At 41.5% G+C, this 19,700-nt stretch overlaps 1 protein-coding gene across 1 annotated transcript in view; it reads left to right on the forward strand.

Moving 5' to 3' along the window:
• The window catches only part of ACTN2 (actinin alpha 2), a 66,423-nt gene that overhangs the window by 16,876 nt on the left and 29,847 nt on the right, over window positions 1-19,700 (forward strand). The window contains exons 2-6 of the mRNA XM_041749068.1: window positions 9,901-10,015; window positions 10,932-11,051; window positions 11,785-11,871; window positions 16,619-16,706; window positions 18,335-18,413. Of these exons, the coding sequence (XP_041605002.1) occupies window positions 9,901-10,015; window positions 10,932-11,051; window positions 11,785-11,871; window positions 16,619-16,706; window positions 18,335-18,413 (489 nt within the window). The remainder of the gene's footprint in view (window positions 1-9,900; window positions 10,016-10,931; window positions 11,052-11,784; window positions 11,872-16,618; window positions 16,707-18,334; window positions 18,414-19,700) is intronic.

The raw sequence follows: 19,700 nt of genomic DNA on the forward strand, positions 1-19,700 counted from the left end.
CATTTTCACAGGACAAGGGAAGCATTCTATAACTTAAGATCAGCAAATGATAGACTTTAGTTAGTTCCGTGTATCATTCTTGTGTATCAGTTACTGGTTCTCTTCACTGAAATCAGTAGCATTTAGATCAAAACAGTGGATACTTTAAGCATATTTGAATGTTGACCTCTCTGGAGACGGAAGACCTGAAAGCCTAAAGTTTTCAAAGACCATTATTAAATAAAGTTGCAAATTGTGACTGTCACACAAATTTAAAAATGAACAAATGCTAAAGATGTCATTTAACTCATTACCAATGAAACGTCTGGAGAGGAGTTACAAGCAGGTCAAAAGAAAATCCAAAGAATAGGCACATAGATGAGGGATAGCGAAACAAATGGCTGAATGGAAGCAGAAGTTTTTCTCCAGGAGGAAGGATTGTCCCTGTGCCGTACAGAATCCATTTCTTGTCTAGAGGCAAGAATTACCTTTGCTGCTCTCCTTTATCTGTGACTTACATGTCATAGGATAGCATAAAAGGGGTGCGGTAACTGATAAATAGGTTTCCCACTGAAGCCCAGACTTTTCTGTATATAAATTAGCCTTATTAACTGTTGTGACATCATTCCAAATTCCATAACTTTAATCTTCCATCCTTTCTGTAAGTTATGGAGGAGATGGTACCTACCAGAGAGGCCACTGCTCAAACTGGAACCCGTCTGGGCTAGATTTGGCTTTGTTAAAAAACCTGAAAAGCATTTTTTCCCTGTTAGGCAGTCTCCAAGCTTTTAGCACCTTTCTTATGTATTCCTAACAGCCCAGGACCTAAACAGTAGTCATTATTATGAGCCTGAGGACTGACACCTAAAATTCACAGTTCAGAAATTCTGATTAAAACCAGATGTGGATAGAACTATCTTTTCAAGTGCTGGCAGAGTCATCTTTAACCTACCCACTTAAAGAATCATCCATTAACCTGACTCTATTTTTAGATGCCCTCAGCCATGGGGTTGTCTTTTATTTTTCACAAGGGTTTTTTTTTTTTTTTTTGGCAAGATTACAGTCTCTTTTAACATTTAAGGATTCTGCAATTAAGTTTGACATGATAATAATCTTTAAAAACGTGGACTTTAAGCAGATACAGATTTTTTAACTCCTCAGTCTTTTTAATTTTTTCAGTCAAGAAAAAAAGTCCAGTTGCTATCTTCTTTACTCTGTCCTGGAAAATCTGACAAATCATATCCCATTCAACAAATAGTATTGGTGCCGCTCTATTCCAGGCACTATCTGAAACAAGCAAAGACCCCTGCTTACACATGAGTCACCTGCACCAGCATTTTTAGAGTGTTGGGTGCTGTCACACACCGGGTATTTCTGACAGTATTTTTTCCCACTCTCCTACCACGTCCTTAAATGACTCTAGCAATGACAGCTCCCCTTGAGCTGTTCGTGGGTTCTCTTACCCTGCAATTTGAGATTGCCAGGTATCCTAACTTTGCATAGACAGAGACCTCCCCAAGCCCTGCTTGCTGGCAGAATGTGTTGGGGGTGAATCAACCACAAAAAGCTGCCTCATTTTTTCCTCTCTTACTTTGAGTAATTAATTTTGTATTTCTGAGTATCCCTGGAACTCAAATTAAAAGCAGTATTTTAGGGGTGCCTGGGTAGCTCAGACGGTTATGCATCTGACTCTTGATTTTGGCTCAGGTCATGGTCTCAGGGTCCTAGGATCGAGCCCTGAGTCTGGCTCTGTGCCCTGAATGAATGGAGTCTGCTTGTCCTTCTCTCTCTGCTCCTCCCCTGGCTCTCTCAATCTCTCTGTCTCTCTCTTGAATAAATATATATATAAAATCTTAAAAAAGAAAAAAGAACAGTACTTTGGTACTGTTGAGATTCCAATTTATTAATGATTGAAATTGTTACTATTTACTGAAAATTTGAATAGGTGCTAGTTCTTTCTGTGTGAATACAGGTATGCCTGCTGGTAGCTGGGTTCTTTAGGTGACACAAAGGTGAGCAAGATAGGGTCAGATGCTACTATGGTCATTTTGCTTCTTTGATTTGTAATTGGTATGCTTGCAGGGATACAAAAGCCTGAGAAACTAGTGTAGGCCTGCCATTTGCAGTGGAATGTAATGGTATTTGCCTTTGTACCAGAGTTGACTTGGGGCTCCTTATACTTCATGTATTTTGAACCAAGTCCTGATTCAAATGTAGCCTTTTATATTAATGGTCTTGTGGGAATGTTAAAAAATGCATGGCCCAAACCTCTTTACCACTATTGGCAAAAGAACTAAGGCTGTGAACCCCTTGTTCCTTGAAGAAGTTAAGATGTGCTAATGATGCTCTTTGTCCTCTGAACAGCAGTGGGAATATTTGGGGTAAATCAGGCAAAGATGAAGACCTGGCATCTTTCTGGATTTTTGGATCCCAGACCTTCTTGTCTCCTTTTTCTGTCTGTATACGGCAACAGTTTATGAAATGTGCTAAGCAACAGCATGTTTGTGCTTAGTTATTGGAAGTGGAGTATCTCTTATGCTCAAGTAGACTTAAATTGTGACTGTAGGCTATTTTTTCTATGCAGTGGTTAATTTTTTTAAGTTATTATTTATTCATGAGAGACACACAGAGAGAGGCAGAGACATAGGCAGAAGGAGCAACAGACTCTCTGCAGAGAGTCTGATGTGGAACTGGATCCCAGGATCCCCGGATCATGACCTGAGCCGAAGGCAGACACTCAACCGCTGAGCCATCCAGGTGCTCCTTATGCACTGGTTTAATTCCCTTTTGAGTTAAACCACAAAGCACCTCAAGTTTCTTTGAATTGCCATCACTGACCTCTGTTCTTTGGTTTCGATGGCATCTGTATTGGTGAAATATTTTGCATTCTCTTTCATTCGAGACCACAGTCAACTAGTTGAATTAGGTCCACATACTTTCCTTGGGGGAAACCACAATCATGGGAGAGAGGAGCTGTCCTGCCCACACAGAATGCTGAGTGGGTCACAGAGCCAGGCTTCAGATTTTAGGGCTGCTGATCTCGGAGGGGGGGAGGGGCTTGCTACACTGCACTGTGTTATCACATAGGATCTTGGAGATGAAGCAGAGATTTGCGGGCAGAGAATGAAAGGGCAGCCCACCGTACGGTTAGATGCCTGGTTATGCAACTCTTAGGGCCCCAGATGGGCTCCCAGGACATCTTAAAATTAGTGTAGCACATGCAGGATCCTTGGAATGAACACTTTAGTGCTTACATGCTTCTCTCTCTGATTGAATTTTTCAAATCTTGTGTGACTCATTGAAAGGTGTACCTGGGCACCTGGCAGCCTAGAGGGTTTGCAGTTTTTTCCAGATCAGATGATTATGCTGACCAGTCCTCACCATGAGTGACTTCCGGATCCAGAGAATATCCTTAATGATTTTACAAGAAAGTTATGTGTCTGAATATTTACATTTAAGGCCATGCTGCTGACTTGATTCTGGAGGAGCCCATTGTGTGGCTTACCTAGTGCATTTCCTCACCTGGCATGTGGACCAGGATCTCTTGGCTGAGGGGATTGTGAAGCTTTGTAGCAAACCAGAATGTTCTGCTTCTGCCTGCCCTGTGGGGCAGGAATTTCTGCCTCTCTGTGCCTTGGGCTCTCTGCTCCTTGTGAGGACAGTGTCTCTTTTTTAAATACTAAAGCCACAATCACAGTAACTTCAGAGGGACAGCTCTGGCCTCCTCTCCTGCCTTAACTGGAGATTTTGCAAATGTGTACAGCTTTCTAGATGCTTCCCACCTCCTTACTTTTCAAATATTTTCAAAAATCTGGGAAGTGATTAGGAGTCTTGCCAAATTAGGAATCTATGAGGTGGAGCATGACACACTATGAAAGTGATTATTGCAAATAGGAAAATAAATGGAGCATTTTTAGAAATTCACCTTAAATCACAGCGGTTTCTCGTAGTTGTACGTGAGAGTGTGTTCAGAACCAATGTGATAGGTGGTATTGGCTGGCCAGCTTTTCTATTTCTTCTCCTCCTGATAACCTTTTGAACTATTTCACGGAGTTGATCATGACAATTATTATCTTTCTCTCTCTCTCTCTCTCTTTTTTTTTTTTTTTTTTTTGTAGCTGGGAAGGTGTCAGGGCATGAAGGACAAATAATTGCATGGTGTCAGAGTCAGAAATAGAATGAGTTCTGAGCCACGACTACAGGCTGGTCCTCCCCCACTCCTGGGGCTCACTGCTGCTGCTTACCTGGGGCCTCCTTGTCCCACCCCACAGGACATAGGCCAGGGTCGATGCAGCGAGCCCCTTGATGCCTTTCCTCACTGAGGAAAGCAAGCTATAGACAGTCTCAATATCACAGAACATTCTCACGGTGCCCCCAAACTGTTTTTTTTTAATAAATTAATTTTTATTGGTGTTCAATTTACCAACATACAGAAAAACACCCAGTGCTCATCCCGTCAAGTGTCCCCCTCAGTGCCCGTCACCCATTCCCCCCCACCCCCAGCCCTCCTCCCCTTCCACCACCCCTAGTTCATTTCCCAGAGTTAGGAGTCTTTATGTTCTCTCTCCCTTCCTGATATTTCCCACACATTTTTTCTCCCTTCCTTTATATTCCTTTTCACAAACTGTTTTGGATCTGACAGACAATGCTGTGTTGTAATTGGCAGGCTTGAAAGCTAAGAGCTGCTGCAGACCTTACTTCCACCACTCCCCCACCCTGAGCTTCATGCTGTGCCTCTGCCCGAATGTCCCAGCCCTCAGCAGGCCCTGTTCTATTTCTTTTCTTTCTTTATTTCTTTTCCTTTTTTTTTTTTTAAAGATTTTATTTATCCATAAGAGACACACACAGAGACAGAGACATAGGCAGAGGGAGAAGCAGTCTCCATTCAAGGAGCCCGATGCAGGACTCGATCCCAGGACCCCAGGATCACACCCTGAGCCGAAGGCAGATGCTCAACCACTGAGCCACCCAGGTGTAGTGGGCCCTGTTCTACTTCATTAAGAAAAACCCCATAAGTTTTTCTGAGTACCCATTTCAGGAAATGTGATCTGAAATTAGTATCTTATGTCATTATTATCAGAGGGAAAGCTAGTTTTAAAAAGTAGAAAGGAAATTTATAGATGTTGTCTTGCCATATTTTTGTTTGAAGAAAATAGAATAGTGAATTGAACAGTTTAGTCTTACAGGAGACAGCCCAGGCTTAGAACCTTATTGCTGAAAGAATTAATAATTATCATGAAATGGACTCAGATTGAGTGTCAGATTCAAAATTGATTTTTTTTTGTCTTTATCTGGGCAATAATCTCTTCCAGGTAGAGGTATGAACTTGTGTTATGTAAATAACCACAGTTATTACTCATTTTGATTAAATGACCTTTTTCCCTTCTCACTGTGGAAAAGTCTACAATGTAGGCTGTTATGTCTATAGGCTTAATTAACCTTGTATATCATTCAGTAACACAGGCTTATCTCAATATGCCAATAAGGACATGGTGCTTTTTTTGCCATTAAGCATGCTGTGCCAATTGTCCTAGACTTTGACATAGTCTTATGGTTCTTGTGGACTAGGGACTTTGCCAGTAAGTTCTCCAGGAAAAAAAGGAATGGACTCACCTGCCAGTGTACAAGACTAACAGTCCTTGCTAACGATATCCCTGGGAAACTCCTCCAGCTGGTATTGTTGTCAACTCCCATGTTTTGGGTGTTGAGGAATGTTTTCTGGGCCTCTAGATTATGTTCAGGAATATAATGGAGGAGGGACTGCGGATAGCTTGAGCATCCTTCAGACTTCTGCATGAAAACATAATACTACAAGCCACAGAAACACAGCCTTTACCTCCTTTGTATCCTGTTGCTTGCAGAGTTGCAGTGCCATGGCCAGGGCAGGGAGACCAGTCTGCACCCATAGAACCACCCATCCTGGCCAGTGCCTCAGGGGTTGTGATTCCTTGTTTCAGGAAGAGGCACTGACATTTGCTCTTGTCGTCTGAGGAATATACATGTAGAGACCATGCCTTGCACTGCCATTCCATCTTTTCTCGCATGTCCTGAACATCCTTTCCCTTAGCTTTCTTGTGAGCTTCTTTGGAAGGTGATAAGAACTACAAATATCAGCCTTTCTCTTCTGGAGATACACCTCTTCCTTGACTTATGATGGGGTTACATCTGGATAACCCCATTGTAAGTTAAAAATATCTTAAGTCAGAAACACATTCAGGACGCATAACCTGCTGAAAATTATAGCTCAGCCCAGCCCACCTACGTGCTCAGAACACTTATGTTCATCTGCAGTTGAGCAAGAGCATCTAACACAAACCTAGTTTTATCATAAAGTGTTGTCTATCTCGTGATTGAATAATACTGTGCCAAAAGTGGAAAACAGAAGGCCTGTGTATGGGTGCAGAATGTTGGTAAAGAGTGTCGATTGTTCACCCTTACGATCCCACAGCTGCCTGGGAGCTGCTGCTCCTGCCTGGCATCACAAGAAGGGATCATACCACATTGTGCTCACCTGGGAAAAGATACACATTCAGAATTTCAAGTATGGTTTCTACTGAATGTGAGTGGCTTTCCCACCGTTGTGAAGTTAAAAAATTGTTAAGTCCAACTGGGATCATCTGTACATGGATCTGTGGCGTCCCATCTTGGTTCTCTTCGTATGGCTCTGAAAGTTTTTTTGTTTTTTGCAAATTTGTTTTTTGCAAATTTGTTTTTTGCAAATTTTTGAGCTGCAGAAAGCACTGGGTTTTATCCCTAGGTGTAGAGGAGCAGAGAGTGAGGCATTCTCCAGGAGAGAGGTAGAGGAAGCAGGAGAGGAGGTTGGAGAACTTTATGTGTGACTGAGCAGCTTCTGGGTTGAGCCATGGCTTGTGGACCCTGTGGCCTCTTTCCTTGGTGGGCTGCATCTGGTTCACAGAGCACCATTTCTCTTAAGAAAAAACATCTGGCTTTGTAGCCTGGTTTGACCCAAGGAGCCTGCCCCTAAAGCCATGAGGACCTACTTCCATTCCGTGTTCACCCTTTAAGATTTAGTTCCCATGGACTTTAAAGGTGCATATTGTTCTCAAGTAGCAAGACCAGCCACAAAGAAGCCTTCAGGTAAAATGTTTTGCTTTTGCCCTCATTGCTTTGTCTCCTCTACAATTAGCAGGCTTTTCACAGAAACCCCAGATGATTGAAACGCATAAGAGCACTCTCCATAGGCCATGGTAATTAACACTGTAAATAGAATGAAAATTAAACATTCCAATAAAGTTTAAAATTCCTCTTCAGAGTGCACTGGCTTCTTTGCAAGCTATTATCCTAGAGCTGTTGGGGTCTTTTTTCTTAAGTTGGTTAGTTACTACCTTCATTGGCTCTTAGAAGCACTCGTTAAAGATAGGGACACTTCATTAGACTTAACTAAATAAATTGACTTTTTAGATTAAATTCATTCTCTGGATTTGCACAAAGGAACAATCACCCATGGTGAATTACCTTCACTGTGCATATACCTATAAAAAGGTAGTATCAAACAGACTTCCCCAGTATTTACTAAGGGGGTCAGGAAGCTTGTATTGATCTCACAAGCAGCTTTGGGGTTATATCCAGAAGTGTTCTGATACTTTTATTATGAAGGGACTTAAGTAACATGGTAACAGGATAAGATAGTTTGTACTAGCAGTAGTTGCTCATTTTAAAGTAGAATCTAAATAAAAGTGACTCTACACATATTTTATACCATTATTTTTGTCAATTCCATTTTTAAAAGTCACAACCTGTTTTCTTATGCCTTTCCCAAAAGTTTAGGTATATAATTAGTCTTAGTATTGTCAATTAAAAAAAAATGTTTAAAGTAGTTTTGCTTGCTGAAAACGGGGCCTAACTTGTATTTTACTGAAAGATAACAGTCTAGAAACAACCTAAATGTCCATCCACAGGGAGCTAGTCACATAAAACGTGGTATCTGCACTAAAGCAGAATACTCTGTGGCCATAAAACGGAAAGATCTGTACTGATACGAAATGACCTCTAGGTTATATTTTTTTAAATGGCTTAAAAAAAAAGAAAAAAATCCAGGTGCAGAACTGTGTATACTCTGATATATATTAGAGGACAAAAAAAGATGTGTGTATCTGTGTGTGTATATATGTATCGAAGATCCTTGAAGAGATAACATACAAAACTGAATGTGTTCCCTCTGGGGAAAGGAACTGGGTACCTGGGAATAAGAAGAGATGGACGCTTTTCACTTTTTATTTTGTGGCACTTGAATTTTGAGCTACGGAAACACATTACCTATTCAAAAAGTAAATAGATAAAATTAATATTGAAATGAATGTGACAGACTCTTTGTAACAATCTTAGCTTCAAACACCAAAGTTTGAATATCTCAAGCAGCTCTGTCCCATAGAGCTTTCCGCGATGATAGAAATGTTCAGTATGGGCCCTGTCCAGCTCAGCGGCAGCCACAGAGAGCTTTTGAGCACTTAAAACGTGGCTTATGCAGCTGAGGAACTAAAATTTTAAATTTTCTTTAATTTTAGTTAATTTACACTTCAATAGCCACACATGGCTAGTGGCTACCATATCATTTGGGGGTATATATACCAGAGTATATGGTTTCGAGTGTCTGCTCTGTTTAGAATGGACTAAAATTTAGAGGTGTTTTAGGAGAAATAATTATTCCTTTAGGCCCTCAGAATAAAATGAATTATCGTTATGTCCAAGAAAATGCCTCCATTCTCTTTTTGCCATCAAACTTAATGCCATCGCATATTTGTTGAAATAAGTGACTGCTAGTCAGAGTTGAAAAATCTTCATTTTTAGGAACATAATTTTTATGGAAACTCTTTTTGTGGCCTTGCATGGAAGCTGTCTATTTTTTTAGGGATTTGTTTTCTCCTCTCTAACACGGACCCTATTTGTGTATCTCCTCGCAGAGTAACATGCTGGGGACTTTGTTCTTGAGCCCCACAGCTGTTGTGACACAAGGGGACAGTTTGCATGCTTAGCCAGCAGCTGCCAGAAGCCCTTCTAAAATGGTTTTGGCAGGAAATAGTACACAAGTGGAAGCCAAATTAAAAGCAGCTTGAAAAATAAACAGAATGACTTTGGATGCCACTTAATACATAGTCCATTTTTCCACTGAAGTTTGTCTTCATAATTTGTTAACATGTAAGCCATGTTAACATGGAAAGTCCATGGCAGGACTGTTTCTAATTGTCTTTGAAATCCAGGGTCTAGCCCAGGGCCTGGCATATGCCAGTATGAGGTCATTATTACTATTATTATTATTATTATTATTATTATTATTTTTAATGACCGACTATACTGCAAATTGGTTTAATTGATTTAGTTACTAGCTTAACACTGTTGTGCGCTCAGGATAAACTAAGATGTAGATAATTAGTGGTTTTGGGTCCCTCATCTCTTTGCCTTTCTACTACACAAAACCACCCACCCTCTGCTCTACAGTAAGACATTATGAACATTATTTAAACATTATTTATTTATCCATCCTGCACACAAGCTTATTTTTGTTGTATGCAGGGAAGAAGCACACTCTTAGTCTGTGTTTCCTATAAAGCAGGAAATTTTCAGAAGGTGAAGGCATAGGTGTGAACATAGTACTTTTTTAAAGTGAAGGCAGAAATCTCTCAGGGTGGTTATATTAAATAAATATGTGGGTTTTTGTTTTGTTTTTTGGGGGGTTTTTTTGGCCCCTAAAGGAAAAACTACTAAAATCTTACTTTTAGGCCTCAAGTCATTCTTTCCACAAAATTCAGTCTGCTTGCTCTAGAAGGCCTAAGGAACTTCAGCCTCTTAGCCCCCAGAATATGTATGATGTTGAGTGTTGTGTGTGTGGAGGTTGGGGGTGGGGCGGGGGGATGGCTGATGGCTGCTGGGGCTTTGCCAAGCAGTGTTTGGTTCTTGTTGCAGACCTTCACTGCCTGGTGTAATTCCCACCTAAGGAAAGCTGGCACCCAGATTGAGAACATCGAGGAAGATTTCAGGAATGGCCTTAAGCTCATGCTGCTTCTGGAAGTCATCTCAGGTTGGTCTTGGGCATTGCATAGTTGTCCTACCCCGCCCTGCACATCTGTGTGAGCTCTAGATACGCATCTATTTAGAGGTGGCTGGATCAGAAGTCCCTTTGAACCTGGCTGGGCAAAAACATGGTATTATTGGCAAAGAACAACTTTCCAAAGAGTAATCTGCCTTGAGTGGTTTTTCTGCTCTGAAAAAGGAGTAATTTCTGTTTAAAATGGACTTATTAAAATAATGTTTGCACTGCCCATCTTGAAACAAGAGAAAAAAATCACATGTCTGCGACTACCCACCATGCTGCCCACTTGGCTCTTAGCATAGCGAGTGCACCTCCCAGACATTGTCTTTCATGCAGAAAGCCAGTATACATGTTGGCATAACTCTGAAAACATGAGCTCAGATCCCAGAGGGGTTATGTTTTGCCCCGAACTTCAGTTGGCTAGTTTAGACTTTGGATGAGAGAAGGGATCACCCTCGGAGAAGTGTGACTGGGAGGATGATGGCAAGGCTGACCTAATCCATATATCTTCATAATCAGGTGTCTGCCATGAGTCCTGGCAGCCACTGCTGTGATTTGGACCAGGCTGTCATGACTTCCTCTAATAACTGGTCAGCCACTCCAAAGGCTCCTAGGATACCACCCAGCTTTCCTCTGTACTCCTTTGTAAGTCAGCTTGGAGACCAAACCAGACTGTCCCAGCAGATCTGAAAAGCATATGGCTCCGCACTGGTCCATTGGTCTTGAAAGTTTTTTTGGTTCTTGGCCCCTCTGTACTATGATTTACTGAAGCCAGAGACCCATCAGAAACAGTCACTTAACTATTTCCATTTAAGGAAGCATGGAGTCAGACTTTTGGCATCTCGATTCTGTGTCAGGGGGTTACTTTCTCTTGTGTCTACGCTGTTCTTTCTTCATCCAACAGGGGAAAGGCTGCCCAAACCTGACCGAGGAAAAATGCGATTCCACAAAATTGCTAATGTCAACAAAGCCTTGGATTACATAGCCAGCAAAGGTGTGAAACTGGTGTCCATCGGGGCTGAAGGTAAATGAAGCATGATGGGAATCACTCTGACTGCGACCCTGACCTCACCACAGTGGAGGGTAGCTGGGCCTTCTTCCCATCATTTCTCATGTTTGCGTCATGTCAGGCTTCTGGGAGGCTCGGGGTGCAGGGATGAGAACAAAAGATACTATGAATGGCAGACCAGGCTCTAGAATAAATTGTAAAGAATAGAGTCAGATATAACGCTGTCTTCTTCAAATGGATTACTCGGATGAGAAAGAGCTTAACCTTCCTGGAGACCCTTAACAACTCATTGATAGGAAGCAAGTGACCTCTTCATTCTCTGGGAGATTGGGAGTCCTGGTGGGTTTGACAAGAGCTGAGACCTGTGAGGTGCTGGAAGGATCAGGATGAAAATGAGTGAAGCAAGGTGAAACCAAGTTCTTCATACTTGGTTACTTTGAACCTTGGCCTTTCCACTCTTTAAACTTCAGAAACTCTTGGGGTGTTTTCAGTGATCATGTGTTTGCAAGATTTGTGCTTATTATTAACTCAGAATTCACTTAAACCAGAGACATTTGGTTATGAATACTATATAATCAGACCCACTGTGACACTTCTAAAAACATAAACTGGTCTTTGTATGTCTATGTATTTTTTCCAATAGCTCTGACGTAAAAACTTACGGGAAATGTACAAGTAACAGGAAAAATTTATGTCCTAATTATGTTATCTTTACACTAATTTGTTGTTGTTTTTTTCTTTTCTAAAGAAATTGTGGATGGCAATGTAAAGATGACACTGGGTATGATCTGGACCATTATCCTTCGCTTTGCTATTCAGGATATCTCAGTTGAAGGTAAAAGACATGGTTGAAAATCTGATTGTATTATGATACTTAAAGGGATTTATAAATCGAGGTTTTTTTTTAAATTTTATTTATTTATTCATGAGAGACAGAGTGAGAGAAAGGCAGAGACACAGGCAGAGGGAGAAGCAGACTCCCTGCAGGGATACTGATGTGGGACTTGATCCGGGATCTCCAGGATCACGCCCTGGGCCAAAGGCAGGCGCTAAACCACTGAGCCACCCAGGGATCCCCTGTAAATTGAGTTTCTAAAGTAAAATTTAAATAGGGTTTTGTGAAATTGAACAGTCATTTACATGATTTAATGAAAGCTATGGGAGTTGGGTTTTCACAGATTTTATATTTGTATGGGAAAGACCCCAGCCATACTGTTTCATTCATGGGGGTGGAATCGTTTTGAAAAGATGAGCACATGTTCAGAACAGAAATTGGTTTTTAAAATGAGCGGTTTTTTTGAGCTTTTAATTGCTTATTATACCAGTAGGTTCCCAACTATAACAGTTCTGTAGACTTAAAGTTGGAACATTTTTTTTTTTCAGGTGCAAAAAACCAGTCAGTTGAAATCTGAGTTCATTCATTCACCCTCCCATCTCCTTCCCTCTCTCCCTCCCTCCCTACCTTCCTTTCTTCTCTGTCTCTATCTCTTTTGATCTGTTAATAAAGTCTCTATTGTTTTTGTATCTTTTGGCATAACAACTGTTCTGTCACTATAATAGAATCATAGTCCTTGGCACTGCCACTGAAGATGAAATTCTTTAGTGTTTTACGCCTACTGTACTCCTAAATATTTTGATAAATTCAGCACTGTTGAAAAGTGTCAAATTGACATTCTTAAAATTAGATCTTTGCCAATTTAGCCCTCAAATCACAAAACGTATAGCTGTAGGACTCTTTAAAGGCAGTCTGAATTGTCCAACCAGTCAGCATCTTATCTGTACCTTTGTCACCACCTAACAGGTAACTGGGTACTGAATGGTGAGGCATTGGGCAGGTGTTGTTTATAAATCTGCCCAGAGTATGGAGTACCCCTTGATGCTAGTCATTTTAAGTAATGTTACCAACAAATATTAAAAAACAATAATTTATCTACTGTTGTGCCAGATTGCATGAAGCCTACAGTATTTACCCATAAGGGACTTTCTGACCCACTTAGACTATTCCCTTCTGGCACAGAAGCCACATTTGTGTCATCTAAAAATCCAAGTTAGATATAATGATATTAAAATCTCAATAATTCAGGCTCAGAAATGACAGCCAGCTTGAACTAATAAACAGTATGAAATTGAAAACTTTCATGACAGTGTACTTTTATTAAAGTACATTCTTTTCACTCTAGTGAAAATAACAAGATGCTTCTTAAAAGTTCTTGCTTTATTAAAGGAAAAACAGTAATTTGTAATGATTTTACCAATTTTATAAATTTACAAGTTTACATATTTAAACAGTTGAGTCCACCTTAAAGAACAAATACTATTTGTAAAAATCCTGTTCACACTGTTGCATTTGCTAGACTAGTGAATCCTTTTCCCGCAAATATTACAGAGGTGAACTTGACCTCAGGTTTTTTCTGATTGGTTACAAAATTTAAGTTAGTGATAATATTAATTTAGAACTAACTTCTGTTTCAAGCGCAGCTGTGAGTGGTATTATCCATTACTCATTTTCCCTAAAATGATTATTAATGTGCCCAAAATAAGATAATCAAGTCACAATATTTTATGAAATACCACAATAAAAGTTACATTAATCTGCTTTCAAAAAGACTAAGAAATTAAACATTCAAAAGTGGAAATTTGATTAGCAAAGTACTAGATCTCTTCTAAGTAGATGTCTTTCAGGAAGTAGTTGGTTAACTTACATTTTTATTTTATTTATTTTACTTTTTTGGAATTATTTCTTAACAACCTCACTTTATTTCTGGAAGTCTATAGAAAAATGATCTTAGTTTGTTTTAATAATGTGTATCATGTGGAAGAAGACATTGTTATTATGAGTGAATTCTTTGAGGAGCCAATCTCCTTCAACAGAATGATGGATTTCTTCCAGGAATTAAAATGAGAGATTAATATGCCTGCTAATGAGGGTGATCCCGATGTGTGCAGGTGGGGTTCCTTGGAGCATCCGGTGGGATTCTGTAATGAAATGATAAATGGCACTACCTGTTTTAGGATATGCTTTTCATACCCACTACCAGGGTTTTGTGTGTGGATGTATGTGTGCATGCACCAAATGGCTGAGTTCCAGATTTAATCTATCCTTACAGAGACTGGGGTATACCACAGCCAGGTACCTAGTAGGCACAGCCTTGTTAGCCTGGTTTGGAAAGCCAAACATGGGCAAAGGGTGGGAAAGAGTCTGTTTTTTTTATTAGATTAGCCAATTAAATGAGAATACTTTGATGTCCATCAGCTAAGAGCATCCAGTCATACTTAGAAAGAAATTAGGTGTTACTCAGTGACTGGCAAATTTAAACTCCAGTAGCAGGTATGAGATTTTATTGATCAACTTCACCTCTGTTTACCTTTCTAGCCTAAATTTCATTTAAACTTTAAAAATTGCAGTGTGTAGGGATCCCTGGGTGGCACAGCGGTTTAGCACCTGCGTTTGGCCCAGGGCGCGATCCTGGAGACCCGGGATCGAATCCCACGTCGGGCTCCCTGCATGGAGCCTGCTTCTCCCTCTGCCTGTGTCTCTGCCTCTCTCTCTTTCTCTCTCTGTGTGACTATCATGAATAAATAAATAAAATCTTTAAAAAAATAAATAAAAAATAAAAAATGCAGTGTGTTCTTTCCTCCTGATGTATGATTTCTTACTGGTTACATCAGTCAGGATGCCAAAGGCAGGCAGTTATGTACATGGCAGAAAAACAAGTTTTCCATTTTTGAAAACTTCTATCAGTTAATATTTGAATAAACTATTAGAACTTTCAGTTGTTTTTCTTAATAAGGTTTTCTGGAGAAGAGACATGAATAGGAGTCATTCACATTAGTCCTATATCACATGAAAGTTTCGGAATCTGTTTATTTCAATTGGATTATGGGTCACAGGGAGTCTGACTAGAATGGACAATTTAGATAAATAATTACAGAATACTTTTTACAGAAAAAAAAATCAACTTTAAGCCCTTACTAAAATGGAAGACCAGGACCCATTGTTAGTCAAAAGTCCACCTGTTTATAGGGTTTTTCTGAATTAACAATTACTTACAGGCAGGATCCTAGATTTGGAGAGTGGTTTGGAGGGGCTGTTTGGATGTGTATATACTTTGGGTCCAAGAAGCCAGTGCCAGAGGAGTATTAAGATGCTGTCTTGATTGGCTTGGGCTGCTATAACAAAATACCGTAGACTGAGTGGCTTGAACAACAGAAATTTATTTTCTCATGTTTCTAGAGGCTGGAAGTCCAAGATCAGGGTGTCATTATGGTCAGTTTTTGATAAGGACCTTCATTTTGGCTTGTGGATGGCTGTCTTCTTGCTAGGTCCTACGTGGCAGAGGGAGAGGAAGAGTGCGCACTTTGGTGTCTCTTCTCAGAAGGGTACTAATCCCGTCATGGGAGCTGCACCCTCATGACCTCATCTAACCATAATTGCCTCCCAAAGGTTCCATCTCTAAGTAAGGTCAGGGCTTTAACATAAGAATTCAGGGAAGTGGGGGAACACAAATATTCAGTCCATAACAGACACGCAGAAGATTTGTTGGGGGAAATGCCTGTGAAGAACCAGAAATGGCTGAGAGAGCCATCAGGCTAGTGCAGCTGGCCAACACTTGTGCTGAAGAAGGAACAGGAGGGCTGCAGGGAGAAGGGTCTTAATGGTGATGGGACCCTCAGGCCCATTCAGCGAGGCTGATGGAAAGCCCTTAAGCCATGGTCGCTCCCAGAGGAGCCCTACATGTGCAGAAATGGCCCAGCTCTAGTGCCCCCTCATACCCAGTCTTTGGAGCAGCATGAGGAGGTATGGCCTCTGGGGAATGCAGGGGTGCATCCAGCGTGGAGCAGCTTGTCTTAAGCTTCCAGCAGCAGGACATCTGAGCGGCACATTGTCATGGTTACCGGGGGGGGGGCAGGGGGGCAGACTGTTGTTGTTTCTACTTGGTCAAAACCCAAGTGGCCAAACTTGAAAGACACTCATAAAAGCCTTTCAGTATTATAAAAATCACCACATAAGGGAGTAAATCTGAGACACAGTGGCTTCTGTGAATTCCATTGACCTAAGAGCATAGTGAATCGAGTGACAGGTTAGTGAAGTCTTAACCCAGATTTTTTAGTTTCATGTAAACAAATGGTAAATCACCCATATCCCTGAAGTCTGCTTTTATTTATTTATTTTTAAAGATTTTATATATTTATGAGAGACATACAGAGAGAGGCAGAAACATAGGCAGAGGGAGAAGCAGGCTCCCTGTGGGGAGCCTGATGTGGAATGATCCCAGGATCCTGGGATCATGTCCTGAGCCAAAGGCAGACGCTCAATTACTGAGCCACCCAGGTGCCCTGAAGTCTGATTTTACATTCAGGATGCCATAACTTGCAGTTGCTCCTGCATTGGCAGTGTCATCAGAAGTCAGTTCCTGGGAGCAGGGTCCTGCTCCTGCCCTTTGGCAGAGACCATGGGAAGAGATGATACATTTGGTTGTTGGCCCCCGGGGGAGGTCTCTTTATAAAGTGACTAGGAGTTGGGTGCATGAAGTAGTGAGTATTTCTTCCATGTGGACACTTTCTTTTGGCCCTTATTACAGAAACCTCTGCGAAAGAAGGTCTGCTGCTTTGGTGTCAAAGGAAAACTGCCCCTTACAGAAATGTGAACATCCAGAACTTCCACACCAGGTGAGCAACCAGGGCTCTGGGGTTCCTCTGTTATTACTGGAGTCCTCAGATGGCTGGAAGGTAGTGGTCACTTACACCAGTGTGTTCCAGCTTGTGTCTGAGAGGTGTTTTCTGATGCAGTGGAACCAAGGTTATAGAATCTCTGATGCTTAAGATCTCTCTGGGGAACACATCTGATTAAGATTTGAGGTGCTGGTAAAACAGCATAGTATTGATAAGCACGTCCTCATAATTTGGGGATGTAGGAATGTGCCTCACTGTGGCCTTCACCTGGTGCTGGGGTGGGGGTGGGAGTGGCTGGTGTGGCTTCTCAGCGAGAAGGATGCCAAGGCAGAGTCTGCATGTTCCTCCGATGTCCTGTCTACATTGAGAAAGACAATGCATTGGCCAGTTTTGTGTGCTGGGATTTGAGAGAAGTAGAAAACACGTGTGTAACATGATGGCAACCTGCGTGAATGAAACCTAAATATACTCTGAGTGTGGTTTCGTCCTTGCTCCAGGGTTCCTCATCATGCAGGTTTTCTGTCATTATCATTTGTGAATCAAAGAGTTGTCTGTATTTTCACCCTTTAGATGGTGGCTTACCCAGAAATATAAATGGGTCCCTAGCCATCATGGATAGTCAGCAAAATGGAGGGTGAGGATGAGCCACAAGGAAAAATGGGAGAGGTTCTTCTGGGTAGACAAATATTATAGAGTACATCCCAAGTACTAAGCCAGGTCTTGAGTGTACGAAGGTGAGAAAGAAAACGTCTCTGTCCCTATGACATGTTATCTCAAGGATATAAGGAATCACGAAAGAGAAGGTAATCCTGCCAGTGTGAAAGTCAACCAAGTTGCAGACCTTCCCGCTTCTCATTGACCTTCTTGCTGTACCTCCTTGGGCCCAAGATTGGCCCAAGCACATGAGCTGTGTAGCCCTGGGCTTTTGGGTTTCTTTCTTCCCCTGACCCTTTGAGGAACAGAACCCCCACTCCCAGACCTCGTTGAACCCCTCGTCAGAACTGGCAAGCTCAAAGCGTGGGGCTTTCTAAAGAACAGTTGGCGTAAGTGTCTCTGGGGAAACAGACTGGGAATCCAGGTCCTCCTTGCTGAGTCCCTCGGGTGTTTACATGTCTTTGCCTTATTTAAAAACATGTAAAGAACCTTGTGAAGAAAGACACAGGAGGACCTGAGAGCTGATAGTGACTTTTTAAGTGTATAAGGATCTTGGGGGGAGTGTGTTCTGGACATTTCAGGATAGATATCCTTGTGTCTATTGGGCAGACCCAATATAGGGTCCATTTTAGAGACTCCAGAGAGGGAGGAGGGGATCAGGACCAGGGAGGAAAGGAAACTCCATCTCTATGGAGTAGAGGGGTCCGGAGACAGGGAGGAGTCCCAGGCAAAGGTAGGCCTGAAGTTACAAATGAAGAGGAGTTCAGCAGACCCTAGAAAGATCCTGGAAAGAAGACTGATGTTTAAGAAAGTGACCAGAAGGTCACTGGGTCAGGGAGGAAGTGCATTAAGTCAGATAGTAGGACATTGTGTCCCAAATTTCAGTCCTCTGTCTGACCAAGGGCATACCCTTGCTGCTGCTTTCTCTCCATTATTAACATGTATTCCCTTTCTTCTCAACTGTTGTGCAGCTGGAAGGATGGCCTTGGACTCTGTGCGCTCATCCACAGACACCGGCCCGACCTCATTGACTACTCAAAGCTTAACAAGGTCATTCTGGGGGCCTGGCATGCAGTGTCCACCCTGCCCCTCAGCACATCATTCTGAAAATGAGCACATCAGCACTGAACTCACTCAAATACCAGCTGCTACTGGCCGAGGTTCCCAGCTAGCCTGGCACACCAGGCAGAAGGAAACGGCAGCCAGGAAAACACTTCTATTAATCATGAATTAGTTACTAATATTAAATAATTAGGGTGGGACAGGACCCAAGGCTAAGTTACCCTTCTGGCCCACATGTTGATTGGGCTTGATTTACGGTGAAGGTTTTTATTGATGTTTCTTAGAGATTTTACATTCCCAGATTGTAAACATGAGAAGGGGACATATATGGTTTTTAGGGGGAGAGAGAGGTTCAAATACTTTTAGCCTTCTTTTTAAATTCCCTTTACCTTCCCTGAAGGTTTTAGTTGCAGACATTTTTACTCAGAATTGATTAACTTACTTCTCACACAAGGGATACTTTATCATTATGTTGCAATCAATCGATGATATTAGTTGTAGCTTTAGCCAAGAGTTTTTGCAGGCACCTGGCTGGCTCAGTCAGAGGGCCGTGTATCTCTTGAGTTTGAGCCCCACATTGGGTCAAGAGATAACTTAAAAAAATAAAATCTTTTAAAAAGATTTTTTTAAAAAAGGAAAGGTTTTGGTTTTGCTCTCTTTAGAAAATGCAACTTGAGGAAATTTTAATTCTCTCTGTAAGCTTAAGCTTCAGCGTGCTTAAATTTCAAATAGTCTCAGGATTCTTTCTCTAAAACAGTAGTTTAGAAATGTAATCTATGACAGAAAAAAGAAGTTCATGCTCCTTCTCAATCCTGTGGTAGACAGTCTGTGCGGCCCTAGAAATAATGACATGTAAAGATTTAGGACTAAAAGTGTTGTCTGCCCCAAAAACATTCCTACAACTGATGATTCTAGCTGCTGCTGTGCTCAGCTGGCTGTTCACATTGAGTTGCTGTGTTTTGGTGTGGAATCTGGCTGCATGCTGCCCTCACCTGTGTGATGTGCATGGTCGTTGGAGGAGGTCACTTTTGCCATTTTTTTAGTTGTCACCTGCTCATCACCTCACTTCCTAGCCTGTCTCTGATGACTACAAGGTAGCTCATCAAGAATTTACTTGTATGAAAAGATGAATCCTACGGTTCTGTAATGGAAAGTTGCCAGGGTTCCTCAACTTTTCAAAGCATACATGCTCTTATTCTGGAGTTATTTTGGAATGTCTCAAACATGGAGATGGTGTATATCTTTTCAGTGAATCTCTGTCTCATTTGCAAAATG

This window comes from Vulpes lagopus, chromosome 3 (assembly GCF_018345385.1).
Source record: "Vulpes lagopus strain Blue_001 chromosome 3, ASM1834538v1, whole genome shotgun sequence".
Lineage (NCBI taxonomy): Eukaryota > Metazoa > Chordata > Mammalia > Carnivora > Canidae > Vulpes > Vulpes lagopus.